General features: G+C 46.5%; 7 protein-coding genes across 7 annotated transcripts; 3 read left to right on the top strand and 4 right to left on the bottom strand.

Moving 5' to 3' along the window:
• Positions 1 to 817: 817 nt before the first annotated feature.
• Positions 818 to 1698, top strand: LACBIDRAFT_327476 (uncharacterized protein; the record flags this gene model as incomplete). Its single annotated transcript, XM_001881376.1, has 3 exons — positions 818 to 869; positions 1235 to 1596; positions 1648 to 1698. 3 exons carry the CDS (start codon positions 818 to 820, stop codon positions 1696 to 1698), a joined length of 465 nt encoding a protein of 154 aa, XP_001881411.1.
• Positions 1699 to 3408: 1710 nt separating this feature from the next.
• LACBIDRAFT_297917 (uncharacterized protein) lies at positions 3409 to 4029 on the bottom strand (the record flags this gene model as incomplete). Its single annotated transcript, XM_001881183.1, has 2 exons — positions 3409 to 3700; positions 3761 to 4029. 2 exons carry the CDS (start codon positions 4027 to 4029, stop codon positions 3409 to 3411), a joined length of 561 nt encoding a protein of 186 aa, XP_001881218.1.
• A 2500-nt stretch (positions 4030 to 6529) lies between these two features.
• Positions 6530 to 7651, bottom strand: LACBIDRAFT_297915 (uncharacterized protein; the record flags this gene model as incomplete). The annotated part of the gene is made up of 1 exon (XM_001881182.1): positions 6530 to 7651. The coding sequence occupies one exon, from the start codon at positions 7649 to 7651 to the stop codon at positions 6530 to 6532; it is 1122 nt and encodes a 373-aa protein (XP_001881217.1).
• Positions 7652 to 7723: 72 nt separating this feature from the next.
• LACBIDRAFT_327473 (uncharacterized protein) lies at positions 7724 to 8560 on the bottom strand (the record flags this gene model as incomplete). Its single annotated transcript, XM_001881181.1, has 1 exon — positions 7724 to 8560. One exon carries the CDS (start codon positions 8558 to 8560, stop codon positions 7724 to 7726), a length of 837 nt encoding a protein of 278 aa, XP_001881216.1.
• A 2006-nt stretch (positions 8561 to 10566) lies between these two features.
• LACBIDRAFT_297914 (uncharacterized protein) lies at positions 10567 to 10749 on the top strand (the record flags this gene model as incomplete). The annotated part of the gene is made up of 1 exon (XM_001881375.1): positions 10567 to 10749. The coding sequence occupies one exon, from the start codon at positions 10567 to 10569 to the stop codon at positions 10747 to 10749; it is 183 nt and encodes a 60-aa protein (XP_001881410.1).
• Positions 10750 to 12121: 1372 nt separating this feature from the next.
• Positions 12122 to 14364, bottom strand: LACBIDRAFT_327472 (uncharacterized protein; the record flags this gene model as incomplete). The annotated part of the gene is made up of 7 exons (XM_001881180.1): positions 12122 to 12130; positions 12222 to 12242; positions 12363 to 12413; positions 12632 to 13526; positions 13569 to 13718; positions 13972 to 14296; positions 14340 to 14364. The coding sequence occupies 7 exons, from the start codon at positions 14362 to 14364 to the stop codon at positions 12122 to 12124; spliced, it is 1476 nt and encodes a 491-aa protein (XP_001881215.1).
• Positions 14365 to 14669: 305 nt separating this feature from the next.
• Positions 14670 to 16456, top strand: LACBIDRAFT_327471 (uncharacterized protein; the record flags this gene model as incomplete). Its single annotated transcript, XM_001881374.1, has 8 exons — positions 14670 to 14984; positions 15277 to 15344; positions 15365 to 15387; positions 15484 to 15573; positions 15771 to 15828; positions 16048 to 16116; positions 16182 to 16203; positions 16292 to 16456. The coding sequence occupies 8 exons, from the start codon at positions 14670 to 14672 to the stop codon at positions 16454 to 16456; spliced, it is 810 nt and encodes a 269-aa protein (XP_001881409.1).
• Positions 16457 to 16747: the final 291 nt, after the last annotated feature.

Below are 16747 nucleotides of genomic sequence, written 5' to 3'. Positions count from 1 at the left end.
GCATCCAATATTCCTAATGAAATATTCAATGAAAGCGCACACCATTAAATATGAAAGAGGCAATGAATACACCTGACCTAGGGAATGAGATATTTATTGAAATTGCACAACATTAATTATGAAAAGTACAATGAAAGCATCCAATATTCCTAATGAAATATTCAATGAAAGCGCACACCATTAGATATGATAGAGGCATTGAATACACCTAACATAGTGAATGAAATATTTATTGAAATCACACAGGATTAATTATGAAAAAAGCAATGAAAGCGCCCAAAATTCCTAATGAAATATTCAATGAAAGTGCACACCATTAATTATGAAAAAGGCAATGAATACACCTAACCCAGTGAATGAAATACCTATTGAAAGCGCACAGGTTTAATTATGAAAAGCACTCTGTGGCCTTGCCTATATCTTATGAGAAGAACATAGCCTTTATGAGAAAGAAAGACACAGGACACACCTATGAAAGGCCTTTCATAAAACTTGTGGACTTATACACACAGCTCTACAGGCAAGTGCCTTAGTTTTATGATAAAGGTGGTAGCCACTTGTGGTGTTAGAACGATGAGTGGGGTGCCTCACCTTGGCTCGTCGCAGTCCGCTTCTGTTCGTGGGTGTTGTTCATCCTTCGCGTGGATGGTCGTGGTCGAATTTGGCTGATGCTGCTTCGCCTCGGGTGGTGGCCTCAGTTTGTGGGCGATCCTGCTTTGCCGTTGGCATTGGTTGTAGTTGAGGGCATCATTGGAGGTGGTGTGGCATGGCATTGCCACGTCATTGTTGTGGGGGATTGATTGGGGGCGGTCGTATGATGGTTGTTGTTGGCTACATCGCCGTCAGCGACGTGGCATACCTAGACAAGTGTGAGTATGATTGTGCATAGCGTTGTAGAGAGAAAGCACCTTGAATGTTGTCACGAAGAATCTGGCGATGACCTGGTTCTCTTGTCAAAAAAGGAGAGGGGAGGGAAGTCAGATGGCTCACCTGGTTGCCCATCGTTTGTTATAACATTGGTCCGTTCTTGGTTGCCACATCACCGACAGCAACGTCGCCCCCTGAGTCTTGTATTGAAAGAGGAGAAAGGGACGGGGTTTGAGTAGCTGACCTCGATAACACGGACAGTGACAACGACGTGCGTCATCACGGTCTGGTGGACGTGGCACGTCCGTTGATGTGCCAGGTCGTTGTTGTCATTGGGTAGGTCGTTGTTGTTGTCATTGGTGTGCAGTGGTGGTTGAGAGCAGGTTACCGAACGAAGTGGTTGATGGTGGCGGCGACGCAGCGGAGGGGGACTGGAAGCCCTTGAGGAGAAGGAAGGAGATTGGCGGGAAGAGTCGGAGAGTGGAGGAAAAGTTCACATTGCACGAGTACAAAAATTTCCAAGTTTGGACGTTCAACATGTCGCGTGATCGATACTTACACATGCGACAACAAATCTGTGGCGTGAACGATTATTGTGACACGCGTGGCTCAATTCATCCAGAGATCAAAATCATGGCGGTGTGGACCGCGTGGTGCCAGATCCATCACTCCGGCCACACTCCGCCACGCGATCACGACCTGCCACAGATTTGTGATTTTCCTGATGGGGTAAGTCAGCCTGCCGTCTTGTCCTTTTGGTACTTGTCATCTTATCATTAGCCAGGCTGGTTCTCTAAGACGATTGGGTATAGTCATCATATTCAAGGTTGATGACTACAGGTTTTTTTATGCAAATTGATCGCCTTGCAACGACGTGTGCATGCCTTTTTGCGTTATCTTCTCCTATCCCGCTGGTTTCTTCGCTGTCCTCAATTGCCATAAATTTCTGACCCTGAACCCTCTGAAGAAATGGTAAATGGACTTCCCGAACAACAACTCGATGATATCCAGCTCGCAAGCGCAAAGCTCTCGAAGATACGACGAACTCTGCAAAGCGGCAACGACGAGCTCCTAGAGCCGCTCGGCTCAGTTTCCCAAGTCCTTCAAGACTATGGTCCGCGGTGCCAGACCTGCCAAAATGCACCTGTAGAAGGATCGTCTGGGGGTAGTAATGGAAAAGTGCGTCGCTTTGGGAAGGTTGGATGAGACGAGGTTGGCTTGAAGATCCACCAAGGGAGTGAAGATTGTTGAATGGGGAGCCGAGAAATGGAGGTGTAGTAGGCGACGACCCATGTTGGTCATTACGAGATGTTGGAAGAAGAGAATTCGATGCAGATGGCAGGAAGCGTCTGATAAACTCCAGAGTTTCTGGTATTTCAGCGATTGGTTTCAATTTCTTGGTAGATCTGAAAATTCTTATGTTGCTACCCATTGAGGTTGAGGTTATAATGATTTATGATGGCATTTGTGACGGCAGACGGTGTCAAAAAAGTTGAAACACGTCGAGAGGTATGAGGGCGTTCCTCAATATTGACGCGACGCGGTTTTAAAGTCCGCACTTTACATAAGCATTTTCTGACGCGGTTCGGATGGCGCAGTAAAAACAGGACTACTTTCATGCGTACTTTTCAAGTGTCGCATCCTCCGGCCATGTGCGCATCGGCCTCTGAGTCCATCATGGGTTTGGGTGGGAGGATATCCCGTATCCCGCATTTTATTCATCGGCTTTCTGTACTCACCAGAATTGGCTCAGCTGCCAGTCTTCACCAAATGCGAGGCGGAATTCCGCTACGCTGATAGGTGATGGTTTGGTCGGTTCTTCATTTTCTTCGCCATGGCAATGCTCGTCATCCAGAGCTAGACCTGCTATGCGCACTGCGGCTTGTTCTGCTGCTAGCTCATTAAAGCGCTATTCTTGGTCTGCTTTGTCGGAGAGGAAAGCGTCACCGAGAAGGGCGAGGGTGTTTGCATTGAGTGCTGGTGGCGAGCCGGAGTGGTCGGAGAAGAAGGAGGGGGACGTCGTTGTGGGCGAATGGGGTATCGCAAGGGCTGCTGTGGACATCGTCGTTGGAGGAGGTTGGGAGGAGGACCGTGGCCCAAAAAATTGTTCACGGAACAGGGACGAAATAGACTCCGACTTCCAATCATCCTGCTCACTTCAGCTTCAACGTTGTCAACCAATAATCAACAGTGAGGAAGAAGAATTGTGGTTCTCGTCTCTTCTGGGTGAGGTCCTCATTCTCAAAGTATTCATTCAACTAGCAGCTGGAATCTCACATTTCAATTTCAAGAAACAAGCACCCATTGGTGTACTTCCTTGCATTCACATATTCGTGCTTTGGAATCGCAAAGATCAAAAAGGATGGTTCAAGCTACACCCGTAGGATCCACTACGTGTTACAGTTTTGTGCTTGCGAAGAAGCTCAGACCAGACCATGGCAATACCGAGAAGAATGTCTAGAGTTGGTTTACAACTTGTTGGACTTATCTTCGCAAATTGGACCTCTATTGGCAATGAACACAACTGTTTAGGAGCGCGACTTACCGCAGGTCATGCAGATCATCAAGCAGCTCATCAAGTTGCTGCTGCATCTGTATGCCATTTGCCAATAGTGCAAATGCTGCATTCGCTTCGTGGAATACCGTTCGAGCAGGGACCGTTTGCGTGGGAGGTGGAGCTGATGGGCTGACATGGTGTAGTTTGAGAGGATTAGTGGGAATGCGTGTCGTTTCAAGGGCAGTAGGCATTTCGACGTCGAGGTGGCGTACTTGGGCCTCACGAGCAAATACAACAGGGACTTTCTGAGTGTCGAGCTGGTTATCTTGGTACCACCTAGACATTTATGTGTGAACAATGTATCATCAATAAAATTGTAGTGTTGGCTGTGCCTACCATGCGCGGATGACTTCAATGTTGAACTTGAGGTTCTTGATTGCACTTAAGGCACGGAAATAGTGGCGGCAGGGGATCCCAAGGTTCATGCCCATGCAGCAGTCACAGACATAGTTGTCATTTGGCAAAAGTGCCACCATATGGAAGGCATCTGTGCCATCATGTGTGACACAAAGAAGGTGGGTCACCTGAAGGCCTCTGCCTTTAATCAAGTGAAGAAGCCATTTGGTCGAAATGTGAGCATTGTCATTTTCGAAGGAGTTCAGCATGCGCTATGATGTTCGCAGTTAGTGATAACTTGATTACTGACATGAATAATGAGTTACCGATTCTTCGCCACCTTCCCAATTATAGCCGACCGTTGGGCTGACAGCAATAGCATACTCATTCTGTTTATTGGTCTCATTAACTCAAAACTTTCTCAACCATGAGGCGAGAACCCAAAGCAATGTACCCAGTCATGCACACCATCCAGTAATTGAAGTACTCTGACTAGTGTTTAAAGGTTCAGTCCATAGGACCACAAAAAACCGGTGGACCGAACTGAACTGGACCATGGTCCGGTCTTTTTTTTTGGTTGCAGTTGCCCCAATTTGGGGTTGGTCTGGTTGCCAGTTGCCTCATTTCGAAAATATATTAAAACCGTTCAAAGACCGGTTTTGATCGGTTGCAACCGGTTAAACGGTCACGTGCGCTACATACCCTTGTAACCACGTTTATTACCTTTTATTGGGTTTTTGTTTCATCAAAAACGGTTAAGAATTGAAAAAGATATAACCAAATCCATATTTTACCCAAGTCTCGACGAGATGTAATTCGGTTTCAGTCATAGCTATGTCAAATCTTCATTAAATCTCTTCAAAATTGGTAGAATGACGGGTATTTACATGCTTTACTATTTCATATAACCTGTTTATTTTTCAGAGTAATAATAGTCAAGATAAAAATGGTTTATATTGGTATAATAAATTATACGCAAAAAAACCGGTCTGGATCGGTCTGAACCGGCTCCATAGACCGAAATAGACCGGTCCTAGGTGGTTCGGTTCGGTTCCCTCAATATCTGGGTCGGTCCTAGACCGGTTGCGGTCCACGGTTGCGCGTTTTGGGGGCAAAAAACCGGACTGAACTGAACTTGCGAACACTAACTCTGACAGAATAGAACACACTGAGTTCCATTTGTTTGAAGCATGTTCGCAATGCAAAAGGCCCAGCAAACTGGCGGATTATGCTTAATGGCCCAGGGAAAATTGATTCGATATTTGACAGATGTTGATGACAAGATGACTAAAGGAAAGAACGAAATCAAGAGGAGTTCAATTCAGAAAAGAATAAACTTACTTCTCGTGCTCGTATTAGCTCTTGTGTAGTCTGACCATTTGTCCTCTCATTAAGCCCATGGAAGACCTGTATCAATGCCTTCCTTGGTCCACCAATCACCTTGTTCATCCTATTCTCAACTTCTACCCGACCATTCATCCAAACACCACAGGTAAACTGATAGCTTGTAAATGTCCAAGCCCATTGCTCATGGCAAGGGTAGATCTCGGCATCAAGGTAGGCTTTTGCTTGTGGAAACTGAGTTGTTAGCTGATTCCATTTGATGTCGAATTTTTCAGGTGAAACGGCGTGATAGACATCCCAGAAAGATGTCTTGAACTTGGACCAGTCCATAGGAGGAAGTAATCGACTAAGGTTCTGGTCGACATTGCCATCCAAGTGGTGCATACAAAAGAAATGGATTGCTGTTGGTATCTGCCGCTTTGCTGCTCCAATGAGAGGCTTTGCACAATCAGACATAAACCCATCAGGAGAGTATCTGGCGCTGGCAAGATGGCATTGCATAACCCAAGAATGGTGTTCTTCATCCTCAATCGTGTGGAAGGCATACCATATATTTCGTGAACAATAATGGTTGTCGATCACAATACCGATGTTGAGAGGATAACCAGAACGATTCCAGTTGTATGTGTTGTCATTGATTATGAAATCGCCATAACAGCGCGCAAGCTCCACTTGCTGCAGTGACTGCCACCATATTCCAGTGACAACTGCATGCTCATCCAACCGAAGCTCATACTGCCATCCATGCTCCATCAGTGATTTTCCCTGAAGGCTAGCCACAATCGCATTTAGTGATGTGCCAGGCCCAGCCCAAAGCCGTAAGCCAGCCAGGGCCAGCCTTCCCAAAGCCGGGCCTTCTTGGGCCGTCGTCAAAGCCTAGGAAAGCCCAAGGCTCAGGCTCATAATACATGAAGCCTTGAGCCGTGGCCCGAGCCATGGCCTCAAAGGTTGGCAGGACCTTGCTTTGGAGAGGTAAAATTGATGTGATTAAGTTGTTGAGAATTGTTGAGAAGAGTGGCCCCTAGCATTTCAGGGTGTTTGGTGGCAAGATTGTCAAGATACATCATCGGTCATCATGCTGAAACATCTCCGGGTCACATGCGAGGTGAACTGTAGGGTGCATAATCAGGAGCGCAAAAGAAAGTTGGTGATAGAGGGGACGTACCGACTTATTGCTGAGGCCTGAGGTTTAAGATTCAGAATGACTCAGATTCTACTGTGATCTTTATGCTAAAAAGTTGTAAGTGTGATATAGTTGTGCTAATTATTTAGTCTTACAGCATTGGCGTTGATAACATTGATTTTCTTGACTCGCACTCCAACGAACTAGTCACGTCCATGTTCAAAAGGTCAGTAAGTTTCCAAGACACATAAAAAGCGACATCGTTTCAAGAGTAGCTGATTGTTTGTTCATGTTTTTCAACTTTAGCCCATGAGCCGTGGCCTGAGCCTGAGCCAGGCCTGAGCCAGCCTAAAGCCTTGCAAAAAGCTCAGGCTTGAAATTGGATGAGCCTGAGCCGTGCAAAGCTGGGCCATAGCCGTGGCTTTCAGGCCAAGCCTGGCCTGCACATCACTAATCGCATTCATGTCACCACCAAGTCTTTCCACCTCATCCTTTGCTTCCCATTGTGCCTGGCTCATCACATTTGAAATCTGACAAGGTTTGAGTTTGTGTTCTCCAGTTTGTGTGTTCAGGACCTCAGCAATTTGGCCCCGAGAAAATTGCTGGGTTGTGGCACTTGCAAGCTGAGAAATCACAACCTTTTGCTCTTTGGTAACAGGCCGTCGAATGGAACCATCTTCTGGGATTTCGCGTGGATGGTTATGCTCCCATTCGGTCAAGGTAACCTTCCATATACCTGCATCTTGAATTCTATTGACATTAACACAAGCCTCACAGCTTGTCCTGATTGATTTGCCCTTTCGATGATCTGCCAGATCGATTTTAACAGAATGAATGGGAAGATGCTGGCGGTAGTGGTTGCATTGCAAGGTAACCTTCTTTCGGTTTCCGCAAGTATCCATTTTGCTTTGACCAATCCTCCAGCAGTGCCCCAAACACTCCTCATGTGCGTATACCGCATCCCGGGCCTCCTCCCAAGAATGAAACAGTGCCCCCAAGCGCACTATGCCTGGAGTAACTTTGACCAGAGAATGCGTGGCAGGAGCAGATTTACTGTCCATGAGCACAGGATTGGATTCAGGTGTGCGGATGTCGATGACATGAGGTGGGTCTGGTTTTTCTGCCTTGATTTCTCGCTTGATTGGCATTACTGAGACTTGATTTGGTGTGGAAAGATCAATAACAGATTGACTACCATCCAGGCTTTCACCTCTGTCTGGGCTTTCAATTTTGAATCGACGCCTGATAGGAGTACTAACGACCAGAGTTTCAGAGTCGGAACCAGAGCTTGGTTCATCAGATGACACAAAAACATTCCGCTGTATGTGCAGGGCAGGAAGGTTGGCCGATCTCCCCTTTGGCTTCCTTTTAGGGCTAGGCGAGCACAAGTCGATAAAATTCTGAGTGAGGTCTGATATTTCCATGGGTGTAAATACCTCAGTTTTTATTGACTTGGCTCACACCATGTTTGGTGGACTGTTAAGGCTATTTCGGCATCATTTCTGGCCAGGATGTGGGGGCGAGAACATGATGGGATTGCCTGATGTGACTTTTTTGGCTAGGGGAGCAGACACAGAGTAGGCAGGGGTGCTCAAAGTAAATGGTGGCAAAAGAGATTGTGGTATTGACAGTAATTTATCGAGAGTTGGCACTTTCAGCAGGTTCACAGGTTGATGAATTGGTTGAATTGTTATGATGGAAGTCTTCAATTGAGAGGCGGGATGATCGTTCTGTCCAGGTTTTTGGTAAGAAGCTTGATCATCGAAGGATTGGGAGAAGTAACTGACATTGGGGCTAAAGTTGTTGAAATCATTGAATCCGGAGCCTGTCGAAATATTGACCTGTCCTTTTTCAAGCCCACCAGGAGTCAAAACTGGTGAAGTCCAATCCGAAAAATCTCCAGCGCTTTGACTTGAAGCATAGTGAAAGCTAATTAAATCATGAAGAACTGCATTTCTGAATAATGCAGATTCGGGTCTGTTCCAACACTGGACCCTGTTTGAGTGTGCGTCAACTGTGATTTCAATGAAGTTGTGTGCAATGACCCCACAACTGCCTTCACCATTGTCAGGCCCTTGCTTCGGAATGAAACCAAAGGTGATTTCGGAGATTGATGTCTCAAATAATCCATGAAATACCCATTGGAGGACTGGGATGATATCTCCTGGTGGCTGGTGGTGCATAGAGTCTCTGTATTTGATACTGACAGACCCTGGGCGATAAATGAAGGCAGTAAAATGATTGTCTGCAACCAAACTCATGGTGATGATGCAAACAATGGTAGTCTGGATGCACTCCCGCAATGCAAGAATTTCTTTGGTATAAATCGGCATTGTGGAACTTTGAAACACGTCATGGGCATTAATCAGAAAGGTTGTCGGAAGAATGAGGGATTCTGGAGGATGATGGAAAAGCGATCCTGTTGCCGCTCCAGCTGAAGTTAAACCTCTTTGGCGAAAAGCTTGACGGAAATATGTGAGTTCAGTGAGGGCATTAAAAATGTCCTCCTCAAGCCACTTCTTGCCCAAAAGACACCCGAGCTTATAAAGTGGGCAATCACGGGTGACAAAAAATCCTTGTAAGCAGGCACAAAAAAATTGATTCCGGAATGCTTCAAGAGCAGGACCAAGCACTTCAAATTGAGGCAGTTTCAGATGGGTAAGGAGATGCTGGTACTCCTGAACAGCTGGCAGGTAATTGCTGATATTCCATATTAAATTAATCTTGAAAGCCGTCAGTCAGTATCTCCACTCAAAGCCAAATTAAAGCATCTTGCCTTGGAAAATGTGTAATGTCCAAAATGGTCCTTCCCCAAGTGCTTGAAGTGGACGACAGCTGACCACATTCCAGCCTCAAAGCTTTTTTCCCTTTCTTTGGTAATTGGTTGTAAGTCAGAAAAGTGTGGCAAGACCTCATTAGGTGTGACAATTGTGGCCAAAGCAGAGGTGGGAGAATCCTCAAAAAGTGCATTAAAAAAGACAGAGCCAGGCTCTGCCATTGAAGGGTATGAAAGATCAGTTATTTGATGAATTTTGAGAGATTCAAAGAACTCATTAGAGAAGGCTAGATGTGGCTGAGGTGATGCATAAGTGGAAAAAGACATTGTTCTTGAGCAAAAAAGTTGGACCACACACCGCTTATATAGACACTTACTGTATTTTAGCACCTGAAACTCTGCTATCAGTTGGTGAAAGGTCAGCTGCATTGTTGTGCGATGGATTGCCTCCTATTTGAAATTAGCATAGACAAAAATGTGAGCAGTGTCATTTGAGGAATAGTGCACCATTCCTATTGAACTAGGTGGATTTGCAAAGAGGATTTCAATGTACTACTGTAAATTCTTTTTGTTTAAAAACTACAGTGTTCAGAATGTCTTATACTCTAACAAACGTGCATGTTTCCAGACCACATGACATGAGGCTTCGGCTTGTAGTCGGCCCAGTAGTAACCTCCGGCATAATCCCCTGCCAAAAAGTCATGAAATGTCGAGGGTTGCTACAATGATCACTAGAAACCCCGGGTTGCGAGGGGTTGCTACAAGGAGGGGGGGTTGCCAAATAGTTTAATCCAGCAAGTACAGAACTGCACAAGAACGCAAATCAAACTCGAGCTCACCAAGAAGTTCACCTGACACGGAAAACTAAGGTTGATTCAATGAGATCCCAGTGTCTGTATTTGAACACAGAGAAGGGGAAGCACATACATCTTTATAATTCTTATATTTCATAGGTATTTTGCCTCATATACTTCATAGCTATTTGTTTCATGCCATCCAAGAATGTCTATTACTATACATCTTACAATGGTTGACTGCTCTCTCAACATGCTTCCTTCAACAATTATAAAATGATATTTTTAAGACCAAAGATCATTACAAAACAGGAAAGCAACAAGAAAAACACAACACACATACAACTAGAGGGGGCAGCGCAGGACAGAAAGGAGAAGGCTACACCACAACGCAGCAGGAGCGCCAAGCATGCTTAGTACAGCATGACACATGTGACTGAACCCTGACCTTCCCCATTTGGGCTGAATCCAGGGAATCCCCTTAAATCATCCAACATTAAGTACAATTATTTCACTTGATTTAAGGGACTGAATGTTAAATTGGATAAATTGCACCCATCAGCGGATTCCGTTTTCCATGAGAAATCATCTTCCTCCAGCCCTTCTACCCTGACTTCCATCCCTTTCCTCTCGCCTCCATCTCTCTCGCCCCCTCTTTTCTGTCACCAACCCTTCCAGGCAACACTACGCAACACGCTGGACACTATGCAACACGCTGGACACTATGCAACATGCTGGACACTACGCAACATGCTGGACACTATGCAACATGCTCAACATTACGCAATGCACTCAGCAGTATGCAACACACTTGACACTACAGCATGACTACACCATGCACTTGACACTACAACACACAGAGCTCTGCTCCCATCACATTCTCGCCTTCAAGAGGCCATTGTGCTTGTGCACTCGGGCATTATTCGTGAAGTTCAAAACAAAGATGCGTTGATGGAAAAGATGCACCAGAATGCATCACGCAGTGGGGATTAGCTGGGACATAAGAGAAGGCCCGTGAAGTGGGGGATCTATAAGGTATGTCTTAAAATTCAATGATACAATGTATACACTGATATTATTAGTGTTTAAAGGTTCAGTCCATAGGACCGCAAAAAGCCGGTGGACCGAACTGAACTGGACCATGGACCGGTCTTTTTTTCGGTTGCAGTTGCCCCAATTTGGGGTTGGTCCGGTTGCCGGTTGCCTCATTTCGAAAATCTTTTAAAACCGTTCAAAGACCGGTTTTAATCGGTTGCAACCGGTTAAACGGTCACGTGCGTTACATAGCCTTGTAACCACGTTTATTGCCTTTTATTGGGTTTTTGTTTCATCAAAAACGGTTAAGAATTGAGAAAGATATAACCAAATCCATATTTTACCCGAGTCTCTAGGAGATGTAATTCGGTTTCAGTCATAGCTATGTCAAATCTTCATTAAATCTCTTGAAAATTGGTAGAATGACGGGTATTTATATGCTTTACTATTTTATATAACCCGTTTATTTTTCAGAGTAATAATGGTTGAGATACAAATGGTTTATATTGGTATAATAAATTATACGCAAAAAAACCGGTCTGGATCGGTCTGAACCGGTATCATGGACCGCAAAAGACCGGTCCTAGGTGGTTCGGTTCGGTTCCCTCAATATCTGGGTCGGTCCTGGACCGGTTGCGGTCCACAGTTGCGCGTTTTCAGGGCAAAAAACCGGACTGAACTGAACCTTTAAACACTAGATATTATATATATACTTTCAATGATTTAGGTTTTCTGCATGCACAACAGTGCTTTACCACCACCAGGGCTACCCACACCCACGCTCACTTTCCACACCCATCGTTTCCCTCACGCTTTCACGTGTCCCTTTCATCAACAGTCACCAACAGCACCTTAAACTACCTCACCATCCCAGCACACACCATCCCCGCCTAGCGCTCAAACCTCTCCGTGTGGTCTGCACCACCCATGCCTCACACTCAAGCCTCTCCGCACAGTCCTCCTCCTCTTGCCTGACTCCTGCACGCTCCCACATATGTTGTGGTGTGCTCTCTAAGATCCCATCAAATCTAGGAACCGGAAGGCCAGACTTAGTTTTAAAAGTCCTTTTTTGCTACTCTAGTGCACTACATCTCATGTAAATGTTCTTACCTGCAATATTATCCACATTACATGAGTTTGAATGATATAACAGAAAGATTTAATTTTATGAGCCAGTGTGATATACCAGAGGGTCACATCCCTGAACTGAAAAACCCTTAAATCGGGTGCAGGGATAGTCCAGCTCATGGAAATACATATTAAATTGAGCTGGTTGGCATCATGGGGCCTTAAATCCACTAAATTGAACTTGATTTAAGCTAAATCCATCATGCATAAGCACTTATGTCGACTTATGTGTCCTTATCTCACTTATTTTCAGGTCCTTACAGCAAACCACCTTCCATATATCTACTTGAAGAGAGAGAAAAAAGCGGTCAACATGTAGCAGCAGGTGCATTCAAGGTATTCTACAAGTTTTGTATTTTTCCCAAGAATTTAACGGCACCCAGGCTCCAATCAAGGACACACCATGAGGTCCATTTTGGACAAGACCTCATATTTGCCTGGGGAAAGCCAGTACTGGGGGGGAAAATGCATTTTCGGGTATAATAAATACAAAATGGTTGACCACAAGCGGAATTTCGGGAGGGGACGAAGCGGTGGGACGGGGAGGAGGAGAAATGGGAGAAGGACCCGACACGCCAGGTCACGTGGTCACGTGCACCTTCCGAAAGCGGTAGGGATCTGGGAGATCCCGTTAAATCGGCCCACACATCTCATAATAATGACTATTATACAATTCCTGCAAAGCGAGAGGTGGTTCCAATGTCCACTGTGACAAGATCACATGGTTCACTGGTGCTGGTGTGAGCAATCTGCATGCCTGGAATCTCCTCTGGGATCAAGGTGTCACCAAAGGCAACTATGTCATATGGCAAGTAGGTGCCAGGGGAAAGGTGAGGTGTCGCAAGAGCATAGTGGTCAAATGTTTCTTTGAAACCACTATCTAGGTGGCTAAAGACAAGTTGGCCTTTTGGCGAGAAGCCAGTAGTGGGGATGAACATGATCCAGTTGTCAGTTGGAATTGCTGCTCGCATGAAAGTCGCATCGGTGTGAATGGAAGGGAGGGACCACTCTATATCAAAGAACTCGCGACGCATGGCAGCCTGACTAACATCTTGGTGGTAGGGCACAATTGTGGTGCCATAGGGGCCAACAGGGAAACTGCCCTGCTGGTGTTGGTATGTGCGCTCTGCTCCCCCACTGACACGTAAGCCTTGGTGAATGACCTGCAGTTCAACCCTGTCTGGAGACGAGTATGTAAAAAGCGGCTGGGCATTGATTAGGATGGTGTCTCGGATCTCATGGATGGCATCCTCAGGCTGGCCTGGTTCATATTGCTTTTCTCCAAAAGGCTCATAACGTGGCATTAGTTCCTTCTGCTTGATGGCCCACTGAGCCATGGCAAGTGTGGGGGCATCAGCAGGATCATTGAGGAAGGGCAGTATCAAAGTAACCCAGTTGACTTGATTGTCACGGATGCTTTTGATATGACGTTTGTAGCTATTCTGTGAGAATTTGAGCATGGCTTCCAACTCCGCAGGGTTGGTGATGCCGGTACAGTCAATAGGGGTGAAGGGCTGAGCAAGGGGGAATTCAATATGAGACATGTTTCTTGTGTACTGCTCAAAACTTAGTAATGTATAAAAGGCACATGGGCACAGTTGAACTTACTGAATTGGGTTTTGGAATGAGCCGTCTTTGTAAGAAAATGTGGGTCCTAGGTCCGTTTGTTGCATCAGTGGGATGAACAGGGTAGTTGATGAGGTCTCACAGAAATAGCTGATCTGTTGGCGATGGGGAGGACAAGTGAGGATGGGCCGTCTTTGGGCCAATTTAAAGGGCAACCTCAAACAAGTGATCGGGCAGTTACGTCACAAAAACCGAAAATAAATGTAAGATGAAACAATATTAAAACGCAGAAACTCCCCCGGACTTGTGCGAACGCAAAAGAAGCCCATAATTAATAGCGTAAGTACAATAGTAAAGATAAAAGGAGCAGAACGGAGAACGAAAAAAATGAAATAAAGACCACATCCAACGGCACTGTCAGTCTGTCACATTCGAGTCTACTTACTTCGGCAACTGACCTCTTCTCTCATTCTGCACGTAAGTCGCATTTAACTCCAATACGCTCCCATAGTCCAAAAACGCTTTCGGGCTATCGGTAGGGAAAGTATCCGCAACGAGGAAAACAACCCACGGAGGCGTCGGGGACGATCCGGCATACTTGAATAGGAGAACGGTGAAATTCGTGATGTCGGAGAAGGAGAGCGGGCCTGTGGGGTTCTGTGATGGCGTGGAGAGGGGCGGAGAGGGGTCTAAGAGGTCTGCGTTAATTCCATTAAGGGATAGTTCGAAGAGCTGCGAGGGCGAGATTGGAACCGCCTGCCAGTGACGGACTAAATTTAGCTTGAAGAACAGGATGTTTTTGAGTAGACTTACCAGACGTGATGCTGACGGAATGCATTTCCATGGGATCAAAGTGCGCTTCGATAAGGTGTTCCGCGGGTGTATGGAAATAATATAAATTCAGGATATACGTCTTGCCTTCAAAGATCGTAGTCCCACTAATCTCAACCTCAACCGTCCTTCCAGAGCTCGGATTTTTTCTTACAAGAGGCAAGTAGTGGTGGTGATGGGTTGAATTTTAATCTCCTCGAAACGAAGAGAGACTTTCAGTTAGGCGTCTCTTAGACGCCTAAGCAGGGTCTTTCGCGAGGATAGATGTGGCAGAAAAGAAGGCGTACAAGAGCGGGGGTGAGACCTGTCCTGATGGACTGCCCCGACGAGCTAGTACCATTCGAGAACGCCACGAAGGTGGGGGTACTTGGCCTGTACCAAGGAAGGAGTACAGCTGACCTTGAAGAGGCCATTCAACCCTGCGGTCCCGTCATCCAAATCATATACATACCCTCTAGTAACCCGACTATCGAACCCAGGTTCTCAAATCCCGCCAACTTCACATTGGAGATACTGAATAGCGGGTGTGAGAGTGGGACGACGTCGTGCTCGGTAATTATCAGGGACTGGACATTGGCCATTCATTTTACGTTTGCAGGGTTGAGGCCTGCTCAGCCGAGAGAAGCGGTGAGTCCGATGCAGCTGAAGTTGCTGATGAATACAGAGCTCGGGCCAAGCACTTCCTGGAGATAATCACGGCGGCGGTTGTACAGGCAGACGCGTTGGCAAAGGAGGTGGAGAGAAGGGAAGTCGACGCGACAGCGCCAAGGAACGTTGAGAAAAAAAAGGGTGACTGACATGGTTGCACAAGGGAGCTCAGACGAAGACCCATGATCAAACGGCGCCAGGCTTGCAGTTGCATTCAACGAGACACAATATGCCGTAGGCATGGGGAAGGAAAAGATGCGGTGGCTTGTAGATAGGTGAAGTAGGCGGTGTTTCCGTCCGGTTTAAAGGTGGTGGATGTGATGATGCTGCGCCGTGGTTGTAAGCATTGAACACAATAGGCCCCACGATAGTTTCTTCCGAGGTGAGAACAGATTTATAGAGGATGGAAAACATCACACATTGAAGAATTGTAACCCGTATTTCAACAGTTCAGCTGCACGTTTTTAGTGTTTTGCAGCCGTTACCCTGCACATTCGTGACGAAAGGTTTCGTGGTGGTACTCTATTGGTACTCTATGTCACGGCGGGCAAGGAGCTGGCCATGCATTGTAAGCGGTCCTCAGAGTCCAAAGCGGGGCGTATACGTTGTTGAAAGATATGAGTGGTACGATGTTGTCGAAGATTTGGGACTTTAGACCGAATGGAAGTTGTAGGGCGCGAGCTGTTTTTCTTTGGTCCAAACATAGGGCTGCGTAGTATTCTCAACGTAGCACACTCAAATGTAGTCCGTTTAGCTTGAAAATAGATCCATGCGATGCCAATTTTTATTCTGCATCTGGCTGTAATATCCCTTGCACTGTTCCGTGTGTCTGAACGTTTTTCATGATCTGTTAGTGCTTGTTTACTTTGTCATGATCATATGAAGACAAGCTCGCAACAATAGTATTTAACAAAGTCCTTTCCCTCCGCTGTTCGATCCTTGCGTGGAGTGCCGCCACAAGGCGAACAAGCTCTCTTAGCCGCCATTTCTAAGCGCCAAGGCGACGGATAATACACAATGCGTCATCATGATTCACCTCCAGGCAAGCCGGTTTAGCTCAAGAAAACTTGTTCAGGAAGGATGGAACTTTGAGGTCAAAAGCCAGTCCTCGGTATGTATCGCGTCCCACTCAGAAGTTTCAAATTTGGGGGTAACCTGTGACTTAAGGTGCTGCAGCCTTTTCAACGCTCACGTCGATGTACGCTATGCTGGACTTGATCCACGAGTAACTACCTCTTAACATGTCTCGTCGCCGACGGCGATCTGGCTCTGTGGATCTTCTGGAGCCGTCCGCTGCCTTGTCATACTTCCGAGAACTCTGCTCTTCATTCACGGACGGTCCCCCAGACGTGATTGACAACTTCCCCCAGGACGTGACGCGTCTCGTTCGGTCTCAAGGGGGACCTGCCGTCACATTTCCGGCAACCCTTCAGGTAGCACTGGAGCCATGACCCGCTCTTCTTCCTACCGTCCCCGCGCACTTTCTCTTTCAGCTGCACCACCCAGCCTCACATCCATCGACAAACCAGCGCAAGGTCCTTTTACAGCATGACGCCCTGTAATTTTACGGCCTACATCTTCAACGAAATCACGAAATCACCCACGACCTATAGCAAAAAGGCGCTAGCCTTTCCGCTCCGCGTTTGGCTTGACCGTGACAAAGAACGGCGGAAATGATGGAAGGGAAGGTGACGAGATGGGGGGGGGGGGGGGGGGGGGGGGGGGGGGGGGGGAAAAAAACC

The sequence above is a fragment of the Laccaria bicolor genome, genomic scaffold, assembly GCF_000143565.1.
Source record: "Laccaria bicolor S238N-H82 LACBIscaffold_12 genomic scaffold, whole genome shotgun sequence".
Taxonomy (NCBI): domain Eukaryota; kingdom Fungi; phylum Basidiomycota; class Agaricomycetes; order Agaricales; family Hydnangiaceae; genus Laccaria; species Laccaria bicolor.
The sequence above is the reverse complement of the archived record's forward strand: the minus strand, read 5'-3'. Positions and strand labels throughout refer to the sequence as shown.